This window comes from Rhinopithecus roxellana, chromosome 19 (genome assembly GCF_007565055.1).
Source record: "Rhinopithecus roxellana isolate Shanxi Qingling chromosome 19, ASM756505v1, whole genome shotgun sequence".
Taxonomy (NCBI): domain Eukaryota; kingdom Metazoa; phylum Chordata; class Mammalia; order Primates; family Cercopithecidae; genus Rhinopithecus; species Rhinopithecus roxellana.
In genome coordinates, this window is record NC_044567.1 from 18,652,482 (window position 1) to 18,664,444 (window position 11,963).

General features: G+C 47.6%; 1 protein-coding gene across 2 annotated transcripts in view; it reads right to left on the minus strand.

Moving 5' to 3' along the window:
* KIAA0100 (KIAA0100 ortholog) overlaps positions 1-8,506 on the minus strand; it is a 33,115-nt gene extending 24,609 nt beyond the window's left edge. For both annotated transcript variants that reach the window (XM_010372329.2, XM_030924028.1), the window contains exons 1-15: positions 8,337-8,506; positions 7,430-7,559; positions 6,977-7,026; positions 6,529-6,676; positions 6,231-6,349; positions 5,953-6,013; positions 5,573-5,762; positions 3,933-4,056; positions 3,270-3,394; positions 2,947-3,014; positions 2,687-2,832; positions 1,896-2,014; positions 1,625-1,788; positions 1,208-1,466; positions 335-540 (exon numbers count right to left, since the gene is read on the minus strand). In XM_010372329.2, the coding sequence (XP_010370631.1) occupies positions 335-540; positions 1,208-1,466; positions 1,625-1,788; positions 1,896-2,014; positions 2,687-2,832; positions 2,947-3,014; positions 3,270-3,394; positions 3,933-4,056; positions 5,573-5,762; positions 5,953-6,013; positions 6,231-6,349; positions 6,529-6,676; positions 6,977-7,026; positions 7,430-7,559; positions 8,337-8,404 (1,977 nt within the window). In that variant the 5' untranslated portion in view covers positions 8,405-8,506. The remainder of the gene's footprint in view (positions 1-334; positions 541-1,207; positions 1,467-1,624; positions 1,789-1,895; positions 2,015-2,686; positions 2,833-2,946; positions 3,015-3,269; positions 3,395-3,932; positions 4,057-5,572; positions 5,763-5,952; positions 6,014-6,230; positions 6,350-6,528; positions 6,677-6,976; positions 7,027-7,429; positions 7,560-8,336) is intronic.
* Between the last annotated feature and the right edge of the window lie 3,457 nt (positions 8,507-11,963).

An 11,963-nucleotide genomic window follows, 5' to 3' on the forward strand; every position in this document is an offset into this window, starting at 1 on the left:
ATTGGTAATTATTGAATCTTGGTATATAAAGCTTATATATTCTCTCTAGTTTTGCATGTATTTTAAATTCCACAGAAAGTTATAAACATAAGTTATAAAAAATCACAACATGAGTTAAAAAGAGAGGCTGGGCGTGGTGGCTCACACCTGTAATCCCAGCACTTTCGAAGGCCAAGATAGGAGGACTGTTTGAGCCCAGCAGTTTAAGACCAGTCTGGGCAACATGTGAGACTCTGTTTTGGGAAAAGACAAGAAAAAAAAAAAAAAAAGACAGAGAAAGGGTCTAAGCTGAGGGAAAAACCAGCCTGGCCCCACCTCTCCACAGGAACATTACCTCCAGAGAGCGGATGCTGCTGTGATAGGTGATGGAGATCATGGAAAGGCTGAGCACTGGGGTAGGGATGTCAGGGGCCTTGCAACAGGGTTGCATCTTTTCCATGACTGATTTCACCAGCGCTAACACAAGTCCTTGAATTCCCACAGTGGAGGTCTCTGCACTGCCCAGGATAGTCAGGGTGTCCAGTCGTACCTCTGAAGCACCTAACAACCAGAACCCACGTCAGCCTTGGTTCCCAGCTCTCAAAGGGCAACAAAAGTCCTCACTCACCTTTCTCACTTATTCCCTTAATTATCTTTATTCCTCATACCTCCCGAAGTTCATTCCTTAGGTTTTAAGGAAACTTTCCCTTTCCTCTCTTAACCTAACTGGATTTGGCAGAGCCAAAGAAGTTCCTTAACTCCTACAAATTGCACAGAGACATACCATTTACTCTCTAGAACTAAACACACAAGGAAATAAAAAGCTATATGGATCTCTCTTGACTAGATTAAGGTTGTCTTTTTATGTCTTGCTTAGTACTTGCCTTTCATAAGCCCTTAAGAAATATCAAGAAGCCTGATATTTATGCAAGACTTTCAGGCATCTTGTGCCTCTAATTCAGAAAAATTCCAGCTCAGCAGCTTCATCAAATGAGAAGGAGCAAACTAAACCAACATAATCTGCTTAGGTTACACACTACACACTTCAGTATATTTATTTACTTATTTTATTTTATTTTTTGGAGACAGAGTCTCCCTCTTTTGCCCAGGATAGAGTGCAGTGACACCATCTCAGCTCACTGCAAACTCTGCCTCCCAGGTTGAAGTGATTTTCCTGCCTCAGTCTCCCAAGTAGCACACTTCAGCATAGACTCCTTTTCCCACTTACCAACCAAGGCAGAAAGGGTGAACAAGTTCATGTCTTCGACCTTCAAGTCCACTTTCCACAGTAATGACACAGATTCCCCAAATGAAGAGTGCCTAGAGACAGCTGACTTCCCAGATTGTGGACCCACCAGGGATAAGATACGAGACAGACACTGGGCACAGGTATCTGATGCTTCCACCTGAAGTCCTCGAATGGTACAATCAAGAAAGAGGGTATCTGACTGGGTGCTGGACAGGCCCAGAGGCTGGTTATAGCTACCCTAGAGAAGAAGCAGACGGATTCCATTAGAAGTATGGAGGCACACAGTTTTATAATTCCCTAATGCACTTCCTGCTGCCAAAAGGATGCTCAGTGCTCTGATGCATGACAGGATGAGGAAAGCTGTGCAGGCCCCTATTCACCAAAGCCCCCACCTACCTGTAGTGTGAAGGAGTCCAGAACAAGTGCCTCACCCCAAACATGCATATTGGGTGGGTGTGGTGCCCGCTGAATGTGGGAGTCACTGCCCACACGCCAGCAGAGGTGGTCCACAGTCAGGACACCCCGCTGATGGATGCTTTGTGGCCTGAGGTGCTGGTAATCTGAACAAAAGTGAGAAGAGGGATTGCATGGAACCACTGTGGCCATGAATTGGGCCTAGCTGCATTAATGGACAGATTCTTGTTCCTTTTCCATCTGAGAGCCTTACCCAGAGAGATAGAATTGAATCCCAAGGCAAAAGGAGGTGTATCTCCAAGCTGAATGGAAATGTTGACATTGGAGATGGAGGTGCTAAAGATGATGGGAGCCAGGATTTGGGGGAAGGTTCTGCATAGGGACAAGACATCATTGTTTGGTAAGAAAAGAACTGCAGCTTCCTATCATGGAACAGTTTCTGAAGCTCTTAAAATCAGAGTGAGAATTTAGAGTTTTATTGTGATTCTTAGGATGGGATACACCTAGAAGATAAAAGGCTGAACTCATCAGTTTATTGCTACTCTTAACGGTAATCTGCAGGAACCCCAGAAAGATATTAGGTTGACTCACATAAAATTGTCATTTTCATAGGCCAAATACAATGAACACCAGCAATATCATATGCTTGAACCTAAAATAACCAAGAAGCATCACTTCTAAACCATAACCTTAAGTTCTCTGTGCAGCACAATAGAAGCACTACACAAAGACATGACTGCCACCTTACAATCTAAGGCAGACAAGACAAAGACATTCCTTATCATTTAAGTTCAGTTCAACAAACATTTATTTTGTATAAAACACTACGCTAAGCACCGAGTACATAAAAACAAAGAGGACAACATTCTGCCATCAAGGAGTCTAGTCTAATAGGAAAGATACATAAAACAGGATTGCTGTTGAGACTCAGATTTGAGGAGGTCAAACAACCAAATACATATTTAACACAAGATGCCACTTTGGACCAAAAGAATCCCAGGGAATCCAACTGATAAGATGGTGGCTGAAAAAGATCAGACTGACCTTTTTTTCCTTTGCTTAAGAACAGGTGAACTTGACCCTTGGGTTTCCAGTGTTAGCAGGTGCAGCCAGTGAGAGAATTCCTGGTGCCGGTAGTGAATGATGCAAGTATTCAGAACTAGGGAGGCTGAGAGGTCAATGGTGGTCACCTGAAATAAGAAGACCAGAACTGTGGGCTTGGGTTTTATTTCACAAACTCATAATGAAATAATGTAGCGGGAAAGTAGAGAAAGGAACAATTCTTGGTACCACAATCATCACACCTGCACATTAGCCTTGAGGGAGCTGAGGCAGACAATGCGCTGGCGACTCTGGGACAGCAACAACCCATCTGTAAAAGGCGAGAGGACAGATCAGAGGAGAGCACTGGAAGGGCAAGAGAAACTGGGAGAGGGTCAGAAGCCAGCAAAGGGATAAACAGACTGTCATCAAAACTTGTGAGCTGGGGCTATTTCCTCTCAGTATGTTCCCTCCTTCCGCTCTCCAGTTACACTGAGATTAGATTAAGGAGTCCACATGGGGCATGAGCAAAGAGAGTATCTAGTCCTGCCATTCTCGCTCAGTACAAGTACCCCGACCCATGAACCTTCCAGCAGGAGTTCAGTGCTCATCTGTGCCATATCAGAGTTTGCTGTGAAGCTTCGAAGAGGCAGCTGATCCTCATCACGGTGGTACAGGAACTGCAGCAGCTTCAGAGTCCAAGTCAGGTGCCTGGATCGAGAAAGATTCTGGCTCAGGAAGATGTGACATACCATTCCTACTTATTTTATTTTTATTTTTTAAAAATAATTATTTTTTGGCCGGTGCAGTGGCTCACGCCTGTAATCCCAGCACTTTGGGAGACCAAGGCAGGGGGATCACGAGGTCAGCAGACCGAGACCATCCTGGCCAAAACAGTGAAACCCCACCTCTACTAAAATACAAAATATTAGCCGGGCATGGTGGCATGCGCCTATAGTCCCAGATACTTGGGAGGCTGAGGCAGGAGAATCGCTTGAACCTGGGAGGCGTAGGTTGCAGTGAGCCAAGATCGGACCACTGTACTCAGGCCTGGGCAACAGGGCGAGACTCCATCTCAAAACTAGTAATAATTTTTTTTTTTTTATTCTTCCCATACTACATGGATGTAACCATTTCTACTTCCTTTCTCCCCATAGACAAGCTCAGCAACTACTAGGCTGGTTATAGAGATACCATCATACAGCTCCCACTATCACTCTCCCATCTTCTGTGTTGGGAGAGACCTCACCTCTTTTGACTATTCATGGACAATACCACGCTTGTGTTCTCCATCTTAACCTTGACCTGGTCTGGCAGCTGCTGGAGGAGGAACAGGCCAGGCAGAGTAGGCTCAACCAAGTCCTCTGTCACCTCTGAAAACATGAATGAATAACACAAGAACCATCAATTCTTAACACTTTCAATTCTCCCGAAATGCCCTGGCCTCTATGGCCAAATCCTCCCACATAAAGTAGGCTAAGCAAATGCCTAAGCTGGATGGACCACAAGGCGAATGCCCCAGAGATCCAGGCACCTGCTGTACTTCTCCAGTCTCTAAAAACCTAAGGAGTACAAGGAGCAGGTTGGTAAATGAAAAGAATGTGGACCTTAAGCCAAATAATTTAAATCTCATTTTTACTACTGACTAGCTGTATGACTTTAGTCAAGTTACCTAGCTAACCTTCCTAGGCTTCAGTTTCCTTATTTGTGAAGTGCTGAGCATTTAGTGAGAGAATATACAGTCATCCCTTGGTGTCCTTGGAGCTTTGGTTCCAGGACCCCCTGCAGATACCAAAGTCTGCACATACTCAAGTCCAGCAGTTGTCCCTATGGGAACTCGTGTATATAAAAAGTCAGCCCTCCATATCAGTGAGTTTCATATCCTGCAAATATTGCATTTTCCATTCACATTTGGTTGTGGATGCAGAACACACACATATGGAGAGCCAACTGTATTTACTGAAAAAAATCCACATATAAGTGGATCCACACAGCTCAAACCTGTGTTGTTCAATGGTCAACTGTATATAAAACACATAGTACGAGGCCGGGCACAATGGCTCACGCCTGTAATCCCAGCACTTTGGGAGGCAGAGGTGGGTGGATCACGAGGTCAGGAGATCGAGACCACCCTGGCTAACACGGTGAAACCCCGTCTCTGCTAAAAAACACAAAAATTAGCCAGGCATGGTGGCAGGTGCCTGTAATCCCAGCTACTCAGGAGACTGAGGCAGGAGAATTGCTTGAACCCAGAAGGCAGAGGTTGCAGTGAGCCGAGATCATGTCACTGCACTCTAGCCTGGCGAGAGAGCAAGACTCCGTCTTTAAAAAAAAAAAAAGAAAGGCCGGGCGCGGTGGCTCAAGCCTGTAATCCCAGCACTTTGGGAGGCCGAGACGGGCGGATCACGAGGTCAGGAGATCGAGACCATCCTGGCTAACACGGTGAAACCCCGTCTCTACTAAAAATACAAAAAACTAGCCGGGCGAGGTGGCGGGCGCCTGTAGTCCCAGCTACTCCGGAGGCTGAGGCAGGAGAATGGTGTAAACCTGGGAGGCGGAGCTTGTAGTGAGCTGAGATCCGGCCACTGCAGTCCAGCCTGGGCGACAGAGCGAGACTCCGTCTCAAAAAAAAAAAAAAAAAAAAAAAAAAAAAAAAGAAAAAAAAAAACACCCATAGTACAAGCCTAACTCATGACAGGTGCCCACTCAGTGTTAGTTCTGCCACTCAGCACAAGCAAATGCCCTATTTCCTCTAACTATCCTTACGGTCAAAGTTCATGGTGACTAGTGAATCACATCTAAGTAAGTAGTGAGACCACTATTTTTTTCTACTTCCAAAACAATCCCTGAGAACAAGGCAGTCAAGAAGGTCAATGACTGGGGCTTTACCTGAACAGGGAACAGGCTTAGATGCTAGGCTTGGGCCCTGGCACAGCAATTGGCTCTGGAAGAGGCCCTCATGCAGCTCAGCATGGAGTGTCCACACATCCACAGTGATAGCCGTGAGATGCCGACTGCTAATGCCCACCTTGAGACACAGGTCCACGGCCAGTGAGAGCTCCACTAGGCAGGTGTCCTCCTGTGGGGATAAGCATCTAAGGTGTATGTAAGAAGGTTTGGAAGTTTTAGGTCAAAATGTGATCTGGAACACTGGGTACTGACTTGAGGGAACCCCCTAAAGTCACAGAACCCAGAATACAAGCCCTAAGCTCCTTTACACTTTATGCCCAGGAGGAAATGAGGCATCTGAATGATCATGGTATACTTACCAGCTGACCACTCTTTAGAACTTTGCTGTTGATCTTACATAAGCTCACCTCACAGATGAGCCTGGGAAAGGAAAAAAATTAGAGCACTTGGCCCCTTTCCTCACCATTTACCTCCAGTCAAGCTCTGTTGGCTAGAAGGGACAAAGCAAGTAGAAATGTCTAATCTCAGCATCTCCTCAAACTGCACAGAATGAGAACTTAAAACCTTGATAGGGAGGCCCTGAAGCAACTCTAAGGCAAGAATGGGACGGCTAGATCCTCTGCTCCCCGGTGCTTACCTTTTCCCATCACTATCCAAAAGAAATCTGCTTCTACTGATCTGAATATGCCATAAGGACTCAGAAGTATCCACCTTGAGAACCATGATGTTTATAGCATCTACATGAATGGAGAATAGCTGGAAGGAAAAAGCAAGAATGAATAATAATTAACGTTAAGGAACTGCCCTTCCCTTCCAGATGAGAAAGAGGGGCAGCTCTTAACATTATGCCCTAAAAATAGTCGAAAAATCTACCCATAACTCCAAAGCCAACCATGCCAAAGTACAGTCCAGGACAGTGGGAGAAGTTGTCTCACTTGGCAGAAGATCTTCAATAAGGATGGGCTGAAGGACAGTTCCTTTTGATCCACCCCAGCGCTCTGGGAGAATGGGGCAGACAGGCCAGAAACTTTCTGTAGGTCCGTTCTGATACGCACTTCTCCAAAGCACAATGCCACATAGTGTCTGCCCAGAAGAGAAATATCTCACTGCCACTAGGTCCATCCCTCCCATAGCAATCTATTCCCCACCTTCACATGCACTTTCTCATCCTTCCTAGAAATATAGCTCAAATCACAGAGATCAGTTTCATAGCAGTTATCAATATCTGTCTCACAAGATAATGGCACCCAGGCTAACAGGAAGACTTCAGCAACAACCTCCCTTCCTCCTTGGATTGTGAGGCCTCTGTAGAAGAGTCTCACTCTGCAAACACCAACTCCAAAATACTCCTTTAGGGGAGAAGTGAAAATATAGGGTACTCACGGAAGATCATGGCTAAGGAGTTTGCTGGAAATCCACAGGTTATCAATTTCCTAAAACAGTGAGGGAGAAAGCTGTGTGCTAGCTGCTAAACAGCCAACGAGCAGCTTGACAAACCAGGAAAGGTTCTGGATTATTAGAATTTCTCTTTCATAGGCATGTTGTCTTGAATCCCCTCTTAAATTAGAACAGTAAACTCTTCAATTTCCTGTTATCTTTTTTCTGTATCTTCGTTATGTGCCCTGGACACTCTGTGTCCTATAAACATTTTTAACTGAACAATTTGCATCAATCCCAGCATTCTCCAACTAGCTCTAAGATCATCTTGGCAAAGAAATGGCAAGGCTGGCATTAACTAGAAAAGCCACCAGGATTTCTTTTTTTAACAAAAGGAAATTGAGTTTAAATTCAGTTGGATCAATGCTACACACATATCCAGGGTTTCCCAGAACTCACCACTGTTTGCTGGTGTTGCTGAAACTTAAGACTGACATTCTGGATCCAAAAAAAGCGGAAGGAGCCAATCTTTAGCTCCGCCTGCAGCTTCCGCTGACACCACTTGGTGGCCAACCGGACCACAAGCCACCTGCAGAAAAATTCTTGTTAATTCATAGAACCTTCTTCCAATGATGGTTTCCCTCACCCCTTGCTGGTCGTACAAAGCCTTGCAAAAGGTCGTGTCCTGAAACTGGATCTGAGCAACTCTCCTTTCTTCTAAAGCACCTCTCTGTCATATACATTCAGTCACGCTGATCAAGATCCTAGTTCCCGACTGACCCCTCCACCCAGATGAAACCAGAAACTCCACCCTCTAAGTTGGAGACCAAAAAAAAAATCCCTCAAATTGTTAGGAATCCCAGAGGCAGAGAGAGACGGCTCCAGCAGGAGTCAAAGTGGAGGCGGCTCTGTTAGTTGTGCCATCACACTCCCTAGAGGGTCTGTCTCCTGTCCCCAGCCTCCAGACAGGTATCCGTGAGAAGGCACTTTGAGGTCAGACCCAGCAGCTCTAATGCTGTTCTCCCCAGACCGATGCTGCAGGTGCCCTTCGCGCTTGGCTAAGAGGACATTCAGGGGCGGGTGGAGGGGGAAAGGGAGGCCACTTGAACCAAGCCCCTTCCTCACACTCCTATTCAGTTCCTGGCTTCAGCATTTCCTCAGGCCCCGCCCGCTTCCTTAGTCTCCCCAACTCGCAGCCCATTCCCAGCAGCTCGGGCCGCGCGCCCCCTCCCTCGACCCTACCCACTCTGCCTCCCGCGCCTCAGTAAGGCGCGCGCCCCCTCCTCAGTCTTTCTTCCTCCTCTCCGCCCCCTCCCTCCCGCCGCCGCCGCCGCCGCCGCCGCCGCCGCAGCTGGGAGCCCCTCACCGGCCTAGAAAGAGGGCGCTAAGCGCAACCAGCAGCAAGACCAACAGCGCGGAGAAGAGCAGAGGCATTTAGGTCCGGGTCCGGCCCGGCTTGGCCCAGGCCCCCGCCATGCCGGGCCCCGACGCCGGATCCGCGCAGCGCCGCCGCGGGCCGACCAGCCTCGCGCGCAGGAGAAACGCTGAGCGAGGACGCGTCTGTGCGCTCGCGAGCCTCGCCTTCCGCAGCCCGCCAGCCAACCAACGGCCTCCCTCCCCAGCCCTGCCCCGCCCCACGACCCGGCAGGGCCGACGGGCTGCGTGCGCGAGGAGCGGGCGTGGCTCCGGGAGGAGGGCGCAGGGGGAGCCCACCAAAAGCTGACACACGCCCCGGGCGCACTCCGCGGTGACTGGAATCGCGGGGCTCCGGGACCCGCGGGGGTCGGAGTCCGGGCCCACTCCCTGGGCTGGCGGTGGACCTGGCTGACTCATTTCGGTCCGCTGAGCTCACTTTGAGGGGAGTTGGAGTTCGCCTGGCCACTTAGGCCTGGACTCAGGGTTCTGCGTAAGTTACACCCCTGGTCAGACGTGGTAGCACTCCCATCTTATTCAAGATCCTGTTTGAAAATTACTGGGGCAGAAACTAGGAGGTAATTAAAAGGCCTCAAAAATCCCGCCTCATTCCATCCACAGAGAAACCTAATGAGGTGTTTTTTGTTTTTTTTTTTGAGACGAGGACTCGCTCCGTTGCCCAATCTGGTCTCGAACTCCTGCAGGCTCAAGGGATCCTCCTGACTCAGCCTCCTGAGTAGCTCGGACTAAAGACGCGTGTCACGGTTCCTGGCCAATGAGTTTTTACTTCATTTACTGTTTGAACACTGTTCTGGTCAATCTACTTATGGCACGAACTAGGCCCTGATGGAGGAGACGGGGAAGATACTGCAGAAGTAGTGTATATTGTTCTTGCCCTTTAGCAAAAAATAGTTTATCTGGGAAGCAAACATAATTACATAAAATAGACAATACATAGTCAGTTTTGCCTGCTTCCTTCTCTGTAAAATAGTTTATCTGGGAAGCAAACATAATTACCTAAAATAGACAATACATAGCTTTGCCTGCTTCCTTCTCTGTAAAATGAGAGAACAGGACAAAGGTCCCTCAGAGTTACTGTGCTGCTAAGGATCAGTATGTGAATGATGGTCTACTGATACAGCACAAGCTAAGGAAATCCTGAGGATTTCAAAATAGGTATTATGATGTAGGTCATGTTTCCTTTCATACCCCTTCACTCCCACGTCCTAATCTCCATATATATCCTTCAAGATTATACTCAGAGCCTCTCTTTTTGGCTCCCTCGGATAAAACACCATTTCATCTTTCACCTGTGTGTTGCCCAAAGTTGCTTTTACTTCTCTGATTGGTTTCCTCCCTTATCTATTCCTCTCATCAGTGATTTCACATCTCCCCAAGAGCTCCAACGCTGTTTCAAGGTCATACACTATATTTGCGTCATCTTCCTTGTAATCTGCAGCCTTCCCCCATAGTATGTCCTCTGAATGCTCTGGGAAGTCCCAATTCACTGAAAACCTCTGTCCAAGTCAAGGAGGGGTGCCATGCAACACATATCCCTACTCTGGTTCATCTTATCCGATCTGTTTATTGAGCCAAGACTCCTATCACTTCCTTCCTTTTCCCTAGACTGTTACCAGCCCTACTCACAACCATCTCATAGCCTAAAATGTTGATTTTATCATTTGTCTATTTCTTTCTGGAGAGATCTTAAGGGATCAACACAAGTGAAGTGGAATAAAGGCAGGCAGTTGGGAGTGGGGGTATGGTTGAGGCAACAGTGGAGTTCAACTAATTCATAGCCTCCATTTATTGAGACCACAAATCCTTGTAAAAGAGACCAAGTCTTTTAACGTCATAGGCCATGTTGGGCACAAAAATGGGGTCTCTGAATGTTCAACATTAACAAAGCAAATAGAAAAAAAAAGAACAAAACCCGGAAGTTTCTAAAAATAAAAACGCCTGCTAGTCACTGAAATTCCAGCAGATGGCAGTCATCTCCGTTCACCAATATCTGAAAGCTACAGGAGCAAATTTTCTCTAATTGACACGGGAAAGAAGGAAATCAGGTAGGCAGAGGACAAAAGCGGTTTTCTATCCACCTTTTTGGAGAAATATGTATCTACGTTTGTCCAAAAACCAGGATTTGTTTTCCAAAAGCTAAACACAATTGTAGTGCCCTTAAAAAATCCTGAGTCAGAAACAGCTGGATTCCTATTCCAAAATGATTTATTAGTTTTAAGAATTCAGGCCGGGCGTGGTGACTCCTGCCTGTAACCCTAGCACTTTGGGAGGCCAAGGTGGGCGGATCACAAGGTCAGGAGTTCAAGACCAGCCTGGCCAATATGGTGAAACCCCCATCTCTACTAAAAACACAAAAATTAGTCAGGTGTGGTGGCGGGAGCCTGTAGTCCCAGCTACTCAGGAGGCTGAGGCAGGGGAATCACTTGAACCTGGGAGGCGGAGGTTGCAGTGAGCTGAGATTGCGCCACCGCACTCCAGTCTGGGCAACAGAGTGAGACTCCATCTCAAAAAAAAAAAAAAAAAAAAAAATTCAGGCAGTAGGCCAGGCATGGTAGCTTGCCCGTGTAATCCCAGCACTTTGGGAGGCAACAGCATGAGGATCACTTGAACTCAGGAGTTCCAGACCAGCCTGGGTAACATAGTGAGACCTCATCTCTAAGATAAATCAAAAACTGACACAGGAGGCCGGGCGCGGTGGCTCAAGCCTGTAATCCCAGCACTTTGGGAGGCCGAGACGGGCGGATCATGAGGTCAGGAGATCGAGACCATCCTGGCTAACATGGTGAAACCCCGTCTCTACTAAAAAAATACAAAAAAAAATTAGCCGGGCGAGATGGCGGGCACCTGTAGTCCCAGCTACTCGGGAGGCTGAGGCGAGAGAATGGCGTAAACCCGGGAGGCGGAGCTTGCAGTGAGCTGAGATCCGGCCACTGCACTGCAGCCTGGGTGACAGAGTGAGACTCCGTCTCAAAAAAAAAAAAAAAAAAAAAAAAAAAAAAAAAAATGCAGTATTACCCTATATGAATTCTGTGAAGATTAAATGAAGTAAGATCTATAGGCCAGGCGCAGTGGCTCACACCTGTAATCTCAGTACTTTGGGAAGCCGAGGCAGGCAGATCACGAGGTCAAGAGATCGAGACCATCCTGGCTAACATGGTGAAACCCCGTCTCTCCTAAAAATACAAAAAATTGGCCAGGCACGGTGACTCAAGCCTGTACTCCCAGCACTTTGGGAGGCCGAGACGGGCGGATCACGAGGTCAGGAGATCGAGACCATCCTGGCTAACACGGTGAGACCCCGTCTCTACTAAAAAATACAAAAAACTAGCCGGGCGAGGTGGCGGGCGCCTGTAGCCCCAGCTACTCGGGAGGCTGAGGCAGGAGAATGGCGTAAACCCAGCAGGCGGAGCTTGCAGTGAGCTGAGATCTGGCCACTGCACTCCAGCCTGAGGGACAGAGCGAGACTCCGTCTCAGGGAAAAAAAAAAAAAAAAAAAAAAAATTAGCAGGGCGTGGTGGCGGGGACCTGAAGTCCCAGCTACTTGGGAGGCTGAGGCAGG